At 35.8% G+C, this 15,123-nt stretch overlaps 1 protein-coding gene and 1 non-coding gene across 2 annotated transcripts; one reads left to right on the top strand and one right to left on the bottom strand.

Annotated features, from left to right (window-relative positions):
• Positions 1–2,816: 2,816 nt before the first annotated feature.
• LOC122296211 (cysteine proteinase COT44-like) lies at positions 2,817–5,530 on the bottom strand. Its single transcript, XM_043105714.1, has 4 exons — positions 4,829–5,530; positions 4,107–4,342; positions 3,834–3,974; positions 2,817–3,276 (listed from the first exon to the last, which is right to left on the bottom strand). Exons 1-4 carry the CDS (start codon positions 5,313–5,315, stop codon positions 3,022–3,024), a joined length of 1,119 nt encoding a protein of 372 aa, XP_042961648.1. The 5' UTR covers positions 5,316–5,530; the 3' UTR covers positions 2,817–3,021.
• An 8,624-nt stretch (positions 5,531–14,154) lies between these two features.
• LOC122302041 lies at positions 14,155–14,261 on the top strand. Its single transcript, XR_006240290.1, has one exon. It is a non-coding gene; the product is annotated as a small nucleolar RNA R71 (small nucleolar RNA).
• The last annotated feature ends 862 nt before the right edge of the window (positions 14,262–15,123 follow it).

The raw sequence follows: 15,123 nt of genomic DNA on the forward strand, positions 1-15,123 counted from the left end.
GGTTTAAAAATGTTTAAGAGGTTTAAAAAAACGTTTGAAAAAAAAGAGAGAGAAGATTTTTGCCATGTTGGTGAGGATTCTTGATGAGAATCAGTGGCTTTAGAAGCCCGCATGAATGAATATAAGAGCTTCCATTTTAGGATTCTACTTGAAGCTGAAAGCAAGTTGAGTAGAACGAATACGAGAGCTCTCATTTTCAGGATTATGCTTGATGCTGAGAACATGATTAGAAAAACTTATACGATGGCTCCCATTTTCAAGATTTTCTGTAGTTGTTAAAGAATTCGTTCATTTATATTCGCATAACTTGTCAACTATTTGCTGAGTTTATCATTTTCTATTATATCCAAATTTATGTCACTTGAAGATGTGATGCCAAAACCCTAAGATTCCCTCATTTGGAAATTTCTCCTTAGCCTCCTAATTATCATTTTTCTAGAAAGTCAATAAGTGGTGAAAGATGGATCAATAATTTTTGTTATGAAGACTGGACATGAATTTGTTTATATACCCCGTTTGGATGTTGAGACGAGTTAGATGAGTTGCGTTCTTTATAAATAGTAGTGAGTTGAGATGATGTAGTAAGTTTTGTGGGGCTCACCTAAGATGAGTTTATATGCATTTGGATGTTAAGATAAGTTTAAATGTATTTATTAGAAGTTGAAAAAGGTTGTGAGTCCCGCATGTAAATAGATGTTGAGTTGAAAAAAGTTGTAGGTTTCATGTATAAAGAAGTTTTAAGTTGAGTGAATTAAAATTTGGGTGTTTGAATGTTAGAGTCTATTTAAAATTAGACTAAACTGAGTTGAGTCCAAGTTCCAAACAAGGTTAGTCTTTTAGTGCTGTTTTTCATTCACAAAAGTCAAACATATGCTCGAGCTATGATAATACTAAGGCTGCGTTTGGGTGTTGAGGTGATTTCAAATGATATGAGTTAATCAGTGAATAGTATTATTTTGTGAATCCAATTAAGATGTGTTTGAATATATACGAAGTGTGTTGAAATATACATTTAAATGTATAAAGTAAATTTAGATATATTTAACTTTTTTTTAAAAAATTAAAAAGTAGTAGATGCCATAAATAATTAATTTGAGATAGATTTTACACGCAGACATAACCTATATTGTTTTGATTGGGAGGCTAGTCTTTATTAGATGAAATCATGAAGCTTCCTCTCAAACAGAAGTCTCGACTGGATTGTATCACACGGAACCACACTTCGGATGGTTGTTTTTATTTTTGCATGCAGTGAAGAGTCGAATCAGCCATCATTTTTACTGTCATCTCCCCCGTCCTTTTGTCTTTGCCACCATAGCCTTTACATGCATTGAGATATATTTAATAATATTTTGTTTTACTACAAAAGGAACCCACAAGTCCAAACTCCAATAACATCTACCAAACCTTTTGTTCTATTTCCAAAACCCTCACTAGAAAGAATAATCTCATTTCAAATAATACACATGTAACTCTTTTCATAATTTTGTTTTAGATTTATATCAAATAAATTATACAAATAATATTATTTTACATAAATACTCTCGATTTAAAACATGATTATATAAAGAGCTTTGTTACTCATCATCCTCACGCACCACACACCACACTTATTTTTATTTTTCTTTATTTTTTTTTTTATTTTTCTTAAACTAATTAAATTCTTCTATTTATCATCCATACACCATACATTTAGTAAGAGAAAAAAATAAAAAATTATATGTAGTGTAAAAATAATGAATAATATTTTTCTTATAGAAATAGTTGTAAAAATGATTGTACATACCTCATTACTTTTGACAAGACAATCTAGATTTTGTTTTGGGAGGTATGTATGGAATTATTGCTGCCTTTGAAGATCAATATGCTTCATGGAAATTGGAAACTGTGGCACAATGGAGTGACATTAAACTACAAAATTCGAAGTTGTGGTATATATTTCTCTAGCATCTTAGTGTACGTAGTACTAGTAGTTGTAAACGAGATGCTAGAAGCCTGAAAGTGACGTTAATCTTTTTTACTCTTGTTTCTCTTGCTGCCGAGGTTTGTGCTTATGTTCCCAACTATTTATGGGGTTTCATTTCTAAACTCTTAACTCGTGGAAAGAAAATTGGTCTTGTTGGATGTTATTTTGAAGGATCAGATGATCAGGTTCACCTTGGTTCCTTTATTAATCTTATGGGAGTTTTCGTTAGGTAGAAATGCGACTAGACATGAAGGAGTTGTGATCAGAACATCTCTCAAATTGAAGCCTACGCCCAAGTTATCTACATTTATCTTAGCTTTGTTTCATCTGACCAAACTTCGAGCAAATGTTGTAAGGCCTCTAAATTAAATCGAACTGATAAGGCTTAAAGGTAACTCCGGAGCTGCTAGCTGCGGAGGTGTTATAAACCAACTTTGTTATCGGTTGCAAACCTTTGGATTTAATTGTGGAGATTGATTCTTTAGTTCGATAACCTACAAGAACCCCCTTTGGATGTATTTTTAACTGTGGATTGGCATGCTTACCTTCCATTATTTATTTTCTTTTGAATTATTTAATACTTACAAACAATGAATGGCTTGGCTGATGCTTTGGCAATCTTGGGAGTTGCTACACTAGTGTAGATGCATCTTTTCATTCGGCTTTTCACTTACATGGTAATACAACTTGGTACAGATGTTTTGTTTTAGTTCTTAGAACAATATAATACTCTTGCCCCAAAGCTTTTCTCTTGTTTGTAAAAGTCCAAAAGAGATAATTATCAATAAAGTCGAGTTCTAATCCTCTTTAAAACACAAAAGGAAACAAATGGATACTATTGCAAAGCAAATGATAGCGAATTGGACATCATCATCAATTATTGAGGTGCAACTTCGACAACCTATGTACAACAATGATCAATATATAAAATAAGACAACAATAGCCCAGCCATCCTATGGTAAATTTAGGCCAAGGAATAGGTAGAGGGCATGCATATACGACAATGAAGCATATCACGATGGGGATCATAAAATGAGTAATCAAAATGTTTTTTTCAAGCACTGCTGAACAAAGCCTGGGAAGGGTTTTGGTCAGTATTCTTAATGGGATAGGAGGCTTCCATCGCAATCCCACACTTGCCAGTATACGTGTCAACCACATTGCGCTCTATCTTGATGTATCCATCCTCACCCCAGTTGGTTCCCCATGAGTTCCTTACCAACCAGTAATCCGCCCCATTCTCTGTCCCATATCCAACAGCAACCACACCATGGTCGAGCGCTGACCCACATTCACCTGTAAATACACCCTGCAAAAAGAATATGAAAGGAACGACTAAGTTGGTATTGTATACAATTGAAACCAATAACTTTTTACTTGACAAAAAAATGAGACTTCGAACTTTGAAAAAGAAGATAAACAGAGTCAAATTACACCAAGACTATCACCCAGCTTCATATTATCATAAACTAGAGTCCAAAAGTTAATTTCAAAAGTTTACCAACCCAAGAGGCAAGAGAGTTATTTGAGAAGTTTGAGTCAATCTTAAACAAGAAAACTTTAATCAATCGACCATTTATTTTAGAGTAAAAATCAACTTTCTTAAGCATACTCAACCGGTATTATTTCTGACAAACCACACCTGCTTCATATTCCACAGAGTAGTTCATTGGGCCATAAGCAATTCAAAAGAGAGAAGAATTTCTATAGTTCTCCTGAATATAAGCTACACATGGGCTAGCTCCTAATCAAGCTAACCATAGAAAGAACAGAAAAATGGAGCAAGACCTTTCCTTTGAGAAACATACATGCGTACCTCTAATGCTATCCACCACGAAAAGAAATAAAAGTAGCAAGTCAGCTTACCGATTGGTAGAGCTGAAGAGACCTGCCACCGGCTTCAATTGCAACACTCACAGGCTGATGCGCCACAGCCTTCTTCAACGCATTCTCGTCAAAGGCCGGAACATCCTCGTACCCATCAATGCTAACAACCTTTGTATTCTTCTGCAAATAATAATCCAAAACCAATATAACCCCACAAAGAAATATAAGTAGGAAAAAAAAAAAAAAAGAGCTTCTAGAAAAGCATCAGAGAAATTGAAAAACAAATGAAGCTGTTTCGATTTCGATACAGACCCTAGCTGGGTCGCACTTGTTGTCAACGCCTAGGTAAGGGTAGTCAGACTCGGTGTCCATGCCTCCGTTGTTGATGATGAACTCGAAGGCATAGTCCATGAGACCACCATTGCAACCGCCGTTGTATTCCCTGTCGCAATCCACAAGTTCTTGTTCCGAAAGAGAGATGAGTTCGCCGGTGGCGATTTGGTTTATGCCTTCCACTGCAGCCACCGTTGAGAACGCCCAACAACTTCCTGCTCACCTCTTGGCCAGTTAGCAACAGAGTATTTATTCATTTATTACTACCTACTTTAAAAAGACATTTTCTAATCTCTCTATGGTTTGCCGGACCAAGTCGGATAGGTGGGCTTAAGGTGCCTTGGCCCAAGCCCAAACATATTAATATATATATATAGATGGGCCTGACCTGACGTTTGCGTGTTTAATTCAGTATTCTATATTCACGTTATCTAACAGTCCAATTTTGGCCACCAAGAGGTCTGCTGCATGCAATACTTTCTCGCACACATTTATTCTGAAAGAAAGAAAAGAGAATTCCACAGGCAATTGCCAAAGGCCGTTGTCTCAGTGATGTAAATCATGAGTAAACCTTATGTTATGATCTAAGGTCATGGCAATATATTCAAAAAAGAAATCGAACACCCAAAAATGATCATAACATGAATGATTTTCAAGTTTTTGGTTTCCCATTTGATTTTGCAAGCAAAATGTTTGCTTACCACAACTTCCTTGGTTCTTGATGGGATTAATAGCACCTTTGACCCTCCAATCAACGGACGCCGGCAATTTTTCAGATGCCCTGAAAGCATACCTCTGGCTGGGATTCTTGGACTTCGTGATCCTTCGCTTAGGGTCAGTCCTGGTGCCCAAGTAGATGGCACGGTATTCCTCGTTGGTTAAATCGGCAAAGCTGTTGAGCCCAACCTTGTAGGTGCGGTTCTGCCTGTTGTGCTCGTCGATGAACCTCAGATTATCCTTAAAGATCTCGTACCTCCTCTCCTTCTCTCCCAGCCCGTTGAAAGCCTTCCCGTGCTTGGCCATCCACGACGTGTAGATGTCCATCACCTCGGCGTCGCTACGACCTGTTGATTGCTGATGTTGGTTGTTATTGTTGGTGTTGTAGCTGATGATGGACATGTCAGAGGCAGAAGACAAGGAAAAAGTGAGGAAGAGAAGAGTGGATATGGCTATGGACATGGTTGCCATGTCAGAAGATCGAGGATGGAGCTTGGACGGTATGTTTCTCAGAGGAAGGGGATAAAGAGAACAAAGGAGGGTGTTTGGTGAAGAATGGGAGGTGGGGTTGGCTTATAAAGAGATCGAGTTACTTGTCAAACAGGGTAAAAAAGACTACAAGAAGTAGAAAATTATTGAATATGTATAATATTCAGGCATGATTCATGATATCAAATAAGAGAGAGAGAGAGAGAGAGAGAGAGAGGACCTAACTCCTAGAAATAGGGTCGAACTGCAACTGCTACACCACGTGGCCTCGTGGGCCGTCGTTGGATATGACTAGAAATACAAGGCAAAGCCGATGCCCTTTTAGCAGTTGCAAGAAGTTTCAAACGGAAATATCCGATAATGGGAAATTGGGACATGGGGAAAGTTAATGAGAGAGCCTCCCGTTTCAGCGAATGGCATTTGTTTTGAGTCTTACCACGCAGCACAGACTTTGCTTAGATGAGAGGTAAATGCTTTAATTTTCAGAAACCTGTCCGGCAACTTGAACTTCGTGCCACTGTTTATGGGCTTTTAATGGCCACCGAAAGCAAAAGAAAAAGAATTGCGTGAAAAAGAGACTTTTGTGCGAATCAACAATCCACCATGCGTTTGCAAGGTAATTGCATTGGTGTCATCTAAACAAGCTGTGGGGAACACAACGCGTGTCAGAAAATGCATGCTTTCTTTTAGGAAGAAACTATATATACAATTCTTAGGATTTTACATTAATTCTAAAGTCGCCCCTTCCACGTCCATTAAACATTAATTAAAGATGTTGAAAGGCATATTTCTCATCTTTAATTTCCAATTTGTCATTTAAAAAAAAAAAAAAACGGTGTGTCAGTCCTGAGAAATTTCATTTCTTATCGCTTGGGGAAGGAATCAACAGGTCATCCTCATCTTCGATAATTATTTGGTCTGAAAGTTAGATCAAACTAACAGTCAGCAAAGTCATACAAGCGGCATGTAATTTCCACGATCTAACCTACTTTTGGCCCATCCAGACATCCAGAGCTTACGCCGTTAATTCAACAGAGAAAAAGGAGAAAAACCAAAAAAAAAACCAGCAAGTGGCATGCATGCATGCAGTCCCCAATGTCAGTACCCATTAAAGTTGGGGCGTCGCCACTATTTTCTGTTCACGGTCAAAAAGATGTTGTAATTTGCTTCTTCCGGGAGTACGACAACAAATCCGAAGAGGTTATTTTGCGAAACATGGGGGCACGTACCGGTTTCGAGCCGCCCTGCGATTGCGGCCCACTTGAACACTACTATGTGCTTACATTACATGAACTAAATGCGTAGTTCAGTTAGTGGCCGTTTGATGCACGTTTCAAGGACAATGATTTGCAATGAATGCAGACTTTTATCACATTTGGTATAGTGATGGCTTTCTAAATCTTATCTTTCAGGCTCAGAAGTTATCAAAATAATAAATGGATGAGTTCTAAAGTTATTTTTACAAGAATACTAATGTTCATGAAAATCAAACATATAATAAGTTGTGTGAGTGTGAGGAGCATATTTGTGAAAGGGGCCACTTATACAACTAAGAAAAGAAACAAAAAAAATAGAATTTATATACTGATGTGGAGTGTATTAATGAAGAATACTTTGAATCTTTTCTCTATTTTTTTTAATGGAATAATTTTCTGAATGCTTGTAAGATTAAAAGAAATGAGTAAAGAAATAAATGCTAGAGAAATGAATGCAAGAAAAATAAAAGTGGCAAAAATCTAAACTGGAAATACTTGGGATTCCAAAAGGAGGTTCTAAGAAACAATTTATCAAACACTTAAGTTTTAGATTTCACCCATTCATGAATTAAAATTGAACATTTCTCACATTCCTTTTTACTCAATCATTTACTTATTCAAAGAGATAATGACTGGAAGTTAAAACAATTCAAGTCCGGTTTATTATTTATCCAAAATTTCCTACTAAGTTGCAAAGTAAGTTTGGTTAATATAAGATGAAAGAAACCTATGGAGTCTTTTGTCACAATCAAGCATTAGTTGTGCTTTACATCAACAACAAATCAAGATCAGCAAGAAGAACTCCAAACTTTCACAAATATAATATGTTTCACAAAACAATAGAGTATGAAAAAGAAATCAATGGATGAAGTATGAGAAATCAACTCAAATCCAAATCTGGGTTATCACCCAAAACCTAAGCTTGGAAATTTAGCTTAACATCTCAAAATGGATGTCCTCTCTAAACATTTTTTAGTCTATCAAAAAACTGAAGTAAAATAAACAAGGGAAAAATAAAAAACGAAGAAGAACTGGAAAAGAAAAAACTGCCCAGCCAAAAAACAGCCGCCAAAAAATAAATTTTGTAGGATGATATACCCCTGAAAACGTAAAAACTAGAAATCCCCCAATAGCCCCTCCTTCTGCACCGTCTGTCTAGCCAATAATACAAGAAAAATGAAGAATAAAACTGCCTTGTAGAAAAAATCGAATTTGTCCTTGCTTTCCATGCGTGATTTCCTTTACATTGAGGTCTTGCGTGATTGTGCTTGTCCATGCCTCTACATTGTGCCAGCACCTTCTCCAACTCCTGCTTTGCGTTGAGGCCAAACATTTTATTCATTTTTTTTTATTTTTATATTATTATTCCACCAGTAGGCCATTTTTTCCCCTCTTTTGTGCCCTTGCATCATGCGAACTTCTTTCTCCAGTATGTGTTTGATTGTGCCACAGTTGGATCCGCGTGCGTGAGTTCACCACTTTTCATCTTTTGGGTACTACACTAGCTGTGTATTTCCCAAGTTACCCCTGTTGTGAGAGGAGTAAAATTTGGGATATTAAATTTTATGTGGAACAGCTGCATTATAAATATTTTCAAATGCAAAATATCAGAATTTATCAATTTACTCAAGTGTCATAATCTACTGTATAATTAAGTGCTTGATTCATTTTGGTTAAACAATTTAGTCACTTTAGCAACTTAATTATGTAGTTTTGACACCTTATCACAACCCCCAACTAGCTTATTGCTAGTCTCTAGCAAATAATGCGATAACAAATGAAGGATCCAAGAGTGAGCCACTGAACTCAAAAATCTCTACAAAATAACAAATCATATTGAAATCCTAGGCATTAGAATATAGTTAGGTTAGATTATAGTTCAACACAAAGGCTTATAAAATTCTCAAGAACTCAAATAAGGGGAATGTATCTAAGCTGCAAATCTTTGAGTGCATCAAGTGTGTAAACAAATTGCCATTTGTTGGTTTCAAGATTTCTCACAATAGTTTCAGTCTAGCAATATTTTTAAGAAAAAATCAAAAGGTCTTTACTCCAATTTAAAACTTGGTAGCTTTCACGCTATCACACTTTGAAAGATCCATTTTTTTTCTTTTTTTTTTAACGGATCCCGGTGATAGGCAGCCTTTTCTAATGTACTTGCACCATTTTTATTTTTTATTCTTTTTTATCTTTGGCCTGTCCCTTTTCTCATGTATTTTTACCTCTATTTTTTTTTTTTTTGGAGTTTCTCATTCACTTTTCCTAGGCCATTAAGATATAGTTCATTGTAGTTCTTGCTAGTTGCTTAGATGAAAATTACTGATTGACATCAATCAAACAACAAAAGTATCTATATTGTGTCTATTAGGGTTATCATTCAATAGCTTTGAAATACATTGCCTAACTTTGAGTTGCTAGGACTTATCATAAGGTCTTGTGTTGAACTTAAACCTAAACTAGTGGGAATTAGTGTAACCAAAGACTGCAACTATCTGATCTTAAGTAGAGAAGTGTGAAATCAATAACTTGTTAGCAAAAAACTCAGACCCCACAATTATAAATCTTGAGAGACTAAGTGGTAGAATATTCTCCTTACCCCCTAACTAAAAATGGGTTGTGTCCTCACAGCAAATCATGAATAAACAAGGCATGAAAGAGAATATGGCCGAAGGAAATACCTGAGATGGCTGAGGGGATCATGAAAGTAAAAATGAAACCAGAAAAAAAAAAAAAAAAAAAAGAAAACAAAGGAAAGAACAAAACATAGAAGTGAAATAAACTAGAACATAAAAAGAAAAGAAAGAAAAAAAATTAAAATAAAACAGAAATGAACTAAGGATCATGATAATAAGTGGGATCCTCCAAAGGAATGAAAGTATCCTTAGGTGAAAGTTTTTCTAAAAAATATTTAAGTCATTGGTTATTTACTTTACAAGTGTTTCCATTTTGAGGGTTAGTAATTTCAACAGTTCCATATGGAAATACAGCCTTAACTAAATAAGAACCACTCCACCTCGATCTTAATTTGCCTGGAAATAGGTGGATGCGAGAATTGTAAAGTAAAACTTGTTCATTGGGCTCAAAATTCTTTCTCTGGATGTGCTTGTCATGTATCATCTTCATGCGCTCCTTTGACAATTTGGAATTGTCATATGCATCTCGTCTAAGCTCATCCAACTCTTAAATCTGAAACTTTCTCATAGAACCAGCATGGTCAATAGAAAAATTGAATTGTTTAATAGCCCAATATGCCTTATGTTCAAGCTCAACGGGAAGATGACATGCTTTTCCATATACCAAGCGATAAGGGACATGTTAAGAGAGGTTTTAAAAGTTGTCCTGTAAGCCCAAAGTGTATCAGTCAACCTTAAAGACCAATCTTTTCTGTTGGGGTTGACTGTCTTTTCCTATCTTGCTTAAGTTCCGTATTAGCTAATTCAGCTTGCCCATTTGTTTGAGGGTGATATGAAGTGGAAATCTTATGGTGTATACCATATTTTTTCACGAGGGCAGCAAAGGGTTTGTTGCAAAAATGGGTTCCATTATCACTAATTATATCTCTAGGCATGCCAAATCTAGCAAAAATGTTTTCTTTCAAGAACTTAAGCACTATCTTATGATCATTTGTTTTACAAGAAATGTCTTCAACCCACTTAGAAACATAATCAACTGCTACTAGGATATACAAATAACCAAAAGAATATGAAAATGGCCCCATAAAATCAATCCCCCAACAATAAAAAATCTCAATAACGAAAATGGGTTGTAGAAGCATCATGTTCCTCTTAGTAACTGTGCCTAATTTTTAACATGGCTCACAAGTTTTGCAAAAATTGTATGCATATTTAAACATATGAGGCCAATAAAATCCACTTTGTAAAATTTTTGCAATGATTTTATGTGCAGAAAAATGTCCCCCACATGCCTCAGTATGACAAAAGGAAAGAACAACTTGTATTTCATGATCAGGCACACATTTCCTTATGATTTGGTCAGAACAATATTTAAACAAATAAGGATCATCATAGAAGAATGACTTTACCTCATGTTTGAATTTTCGTATTTCTTGAGCGCTCCAATGAGGTAGAGTTTGTCCTGTCACCAAAAAATTAACTATGTCTGCAAACCAAGGCAAGTTTTTAACTGACATTAATTACTTATCAGAAAAATAGTCAAGGATAGGAAAAGTGTGCTCATTTTCAGCAAATGTAAGCCGAGACAAGTGGTCGGCAACTACGTTTTCAGCACCCTTTTTGTCCTTGATAATAAGGTTAAATTCTTGGAGAAGAAGAATCCATCAAATCAATCCTGGTTTGGCATCCTTCTTCGACAATAGATACTTTAACGCTGCATGGTCAGTGAAAACAACCACAGGAGAACCAAGAATATAAGTTTGAAACTTGTCTAATGCAAAAACTACAGCAAGTAACTCTTTTTTATGGTAGAATAATTTCTTTGGACTCCATTAAGAGTCCTACTTGCATAAGAAATGACACGTGGGAACTTATTTCTACGCTATCCCAAATACAGCTCCTATGGCTACATCGTTAGCATCATACATTATCTCAAAAGGAATAGATCAAACATGGGGTTGCATGATAGGGGGTGTAGTAAGCAAGATTTTCAACTTATCAAAAACATTTTGACAAGAAGGAGTCCATTCAAAAGCAACATCATGCATAAGTAACTCACACAAGGGATTAGAGATAGAACTAAAATTTTGAATGAACCTTCTATAAAACCCAACATGCCTAAGAAAATATCTGATTTCCTTTACCATCTTGGGTATAGGAAGCTTAGAGATAAGATCAATCTTAGTTTTATCAACCTCAATACCTCGGAATGAGACTATGTGACCAAGAACTATGCCTTGTTGAACCATGAAGTAACACTTTTCCCAACTGAGAAGCAATTGCTTCTCTTCACACTTGGCTTAAACAGCTTGTAGGTTAGTCAAACATGCATCAAAAGAACTACCATACATTGAAAAATCATCCATGAATACTTCCAAACTGTTTTCAATCATGTTGCTGAAAATACTAAGCATACATATTTGGAAAGTAGCCGATGCATTATATAGTCCCAAAGGCATTCTTCTAAATACAAAAATGCCAAACGAGCAAGTGAATATGGTTTTCTCATGATCTTTAGGTGCTATTTCTATTTGGTAGTAACCAGAAAATTCATCAAGAAAACAATAAAAATTATGACTTGCAACCTTTTCTAAAACTTGATAAAGAAAGGGCAAAGGAAAATGGTCTTTCCTAGTGGCGGCATTTAACTTTCTATAGTCTATGCACATGCGCCAACTAGTAGAAATCCTAGTAGGGATCAGTTCATTTTGCTCATTTTTCACAATGGTAAGCCCAGATGTTTTTGGAACTATATGAATGAGGCTTACCCACTTGCTGTCCGCAATAAGGTAGATAATTCCTACATCAAGTAGTTTCAAAATTTCTATTTTTACTACTTCCTTCATGGTAGGATTTAGTCTCCTTTGCATCTCCTTAGAGACTTTTACATTTTCTTCTAAATAAGTCCTATGAGTGCACACAAGAGAATTTATACCTTTAATATCCGCAATTGTCCATCCAATAACACTTTTGTGTTGCCTCAAGACTTCCATCAGTTTATCTTCTTGGTTATGAGTGAGCTGGGCTGAAATCACTATTGGGAAGGTGCTGTCCAGGCCCAGGAATGCATACTTCAAGTCAGTTGGCAATGGTTTCAGCTCCAGTGTTGGGATTTCATCTGTTGAAGGCTATAAACTTGCTGTCAATGGTGGGAAATGCTTAATTTTAGGCCTCCATTTAGCTTCAAATTTATTTTCTGCATAAAAAACAGGAAAAGCATCAATGAGGATGTCATCAATGATGAGGTCATAAATATTTTCTAATTCAAACAGCAGGTTGTGCCAAAGAAGCCTCTTCCTCAAGGATGCTTTCTAGCAAATTGACATTTTGTACATCTTCCAAATCTTGAGATTGCCTACAAATGTTAAAAATATTCAGTTTGAGGATCATGTTCCCAAAACTCAGCTTTAAAACATTACTCATACAGTTTATCAATGCATTTTAAGTGACAAGAAAAGGTCTCTCAAGAATCACAGGTGCTTGGAAAGAAGATTTTGGTGTCAAGTGAACATCCAACACAACAAAATCTATGGGGTAAAAAAATTTATCCACTTGAACTAAGATATCCTCAACAACCCCCTTGGCATTTTAATTGATCTATCAGCTAGTTGTAAAATGATTGGAATTGGTTTTAATTCCCCCAAACCAAGTTGCTCATACATATTATAAGGCAGTAAATTCACACTTAAACCAAGATCTAACAAAACTTGACCAATTTTTGAACTTCCTATAACACAAGCAATTGTAGGTGAACTAGGTTCTTTATATTTTGGTGGGTTATTACTCTGAATTATGGGACTGACTTGCTCAGTAAGAAAGGTTTTCTTTTGTACATTTAATTTTCTTTTAACAATACCCAAATCTTTTAGAAACTTAGCATAGGTAGGAATTTGTTGAATAGCATCCAATAATGGAATGTTAATCCTAACTTGCTTGAGTATTTCTAAAATTTCATATTGATGTTTATCTTTGTGCAGGGGAGCCAATCTTTGAGGAAAATGAGCAGGTACAAGACATGTAATATTTTCAGTTTCAGTTTCAGCTTGTTCATTGAGCTAGATGTTTACCACCCTATCATTTCTCAAAGTAGTGACTGTCTTCACTTGCCTTAAATTTGAACTCTCAATTTTTTCTTGAAGTGTCTGACTTTGTGGATTGGATTGAGGTTGTGCAGGAAATTTTCCTTTCTCTTGGGAACTCAAAGTTTTAGCCATCTTTGTAAGTGTGCTCCGGATGTCGTTTACCGTTTGAGAATTTTAATTGTTGATTGTTGCTTGACTTTGCATAAATTGCTGCAAGGTGTTTGACATCTGCTGCACCGTCTCTTCAAGTCCTTTCTTTTGCATTGGAGGTGTTTGAATTGCGAGTTGAGAGGGCACCGGAGCCAAGGTTGTTGGAGCTACATGCTAGGCACCCTTCCAACTAAAATTTGGGTGGCTCCTCCATCCTGGATTGTAAGAATTAGAGTAAGGACCAGAATATGGTTTACGTATCATGTTTACAGCATTAGATTGGTCCAACAATACTTCTTTGAAAGCAGGGATTGCTTTGGTCCAACTAAGGACATTCATTAGTTGAATGTCCATGATCCTTACATATGCCACACTTTTTAGAAATTTTAGGGATTCCATGCACTTCATTTACTTTCTTCAATTCCATGGCTTCCATTTTTCTAGACATCAAGGTCAATTTAGCACCCAAATCATCATCTTCCTTTAAAGTATATTTTCCATGACCAGACTCAACTTGCCTAGACCTATCATGCACATCAGTTGCGTCCCAAGATTGAGCATTTTCAACAAGGTAATCAAAATATTCGAATGCCTCCCAGGCTCTTTATTGAAAAATCCTCCATTACACATGATTTGTACAAATTGGAGCATTTTAGGTGTTAAACTTTCATAAAAATAACTTATCAATCGCCAGTTTTCATAACCATGATGAGGAGAAGCATTTAAAAGATCTTTGAACCTTTCCCAGCTCTGATAAAAAGTTTCAGGATCTTTTTGAGTGAAGTTCATGATTTGTCTTTTAAGTGCATTTGTCCTATGTATTGCAAAGAATTTTTTCAAAAATTCAGTTTGCATTTCTTGCCATGTGCCTATGGTTCTAAGTCTTAATTAATTCAACCATATTTTAGCTTTATCTTTCAAGGAAAATGGAAACAACTTTAGTCTAATAACCTCCTCAATGCAGCTCCGATCCATGAATGTAGAACAAACCTCTTCAAACTCTTTGATATGAAAATAAGAGTTTTTAGATTCCATGCCATGAAAATGTGGAATCAATTAAATCATTTCAGGTTTAAAATTAAAATTGTTTGCATTCAAAGGTTGAATTATGCATGAGGATGTGTTAGCTCTGACAGGTTGTAAATAATATCTAAGTGTCTTGTTTTGATTCACCATTTTCCTATCATGATTCTCATTTTCAGCCATGGTGCTATGAGTGTCAGAAGATGATTCAAGAGAAAAAGATGCAGAGTTAAAAGATGATAGTGATTCTATCCTAAACAACTGAAAAGTTTGGTCCCTGGTCCAATCAGTCATACAAACAAAAGTAGAAAATAAATCAAAATATAAGAAAAACAGAACAAATAAATTAAGAATAATAAAAATGTCACTCAAGCTGTGAAAATGTTCACAACACTACAAACGTCCTCTCGGCAATAAGAGAATGCTATACTAAACACCAGTTGTCCCCGGCAACGACGCCAAAAACTTGATGGCTTTCTAAATCTGTCTTTTAAGTGCAGAAACTATCAAAGTAATACATGGATGAGTTCCAAGGTCATTTCCGCAAGGACAATAATGTTCATGAAAAGCAAGTATATAATGAGTTGTGTGTGTGAGGAGCGTGTTTGTGAAAAGGGTGACTTACACAAATAAGAAAAAAAACAAG

This window comes from Carya illinoinensis, chromosome 2 (assembly GCF_018687715.1).
Source record: "Carya illinoinensis cultivar Pawnee chromosome 2, C.illinoinensisPawnee_v1, whole genome shotgun sequence".
Taxonomy (NCBI): Eukaryota; Viridiplantae; Streptophyta; class Magnoliopsida; order Fagales; family Juglandaceae; genus Carya; species Carya illinoinensis.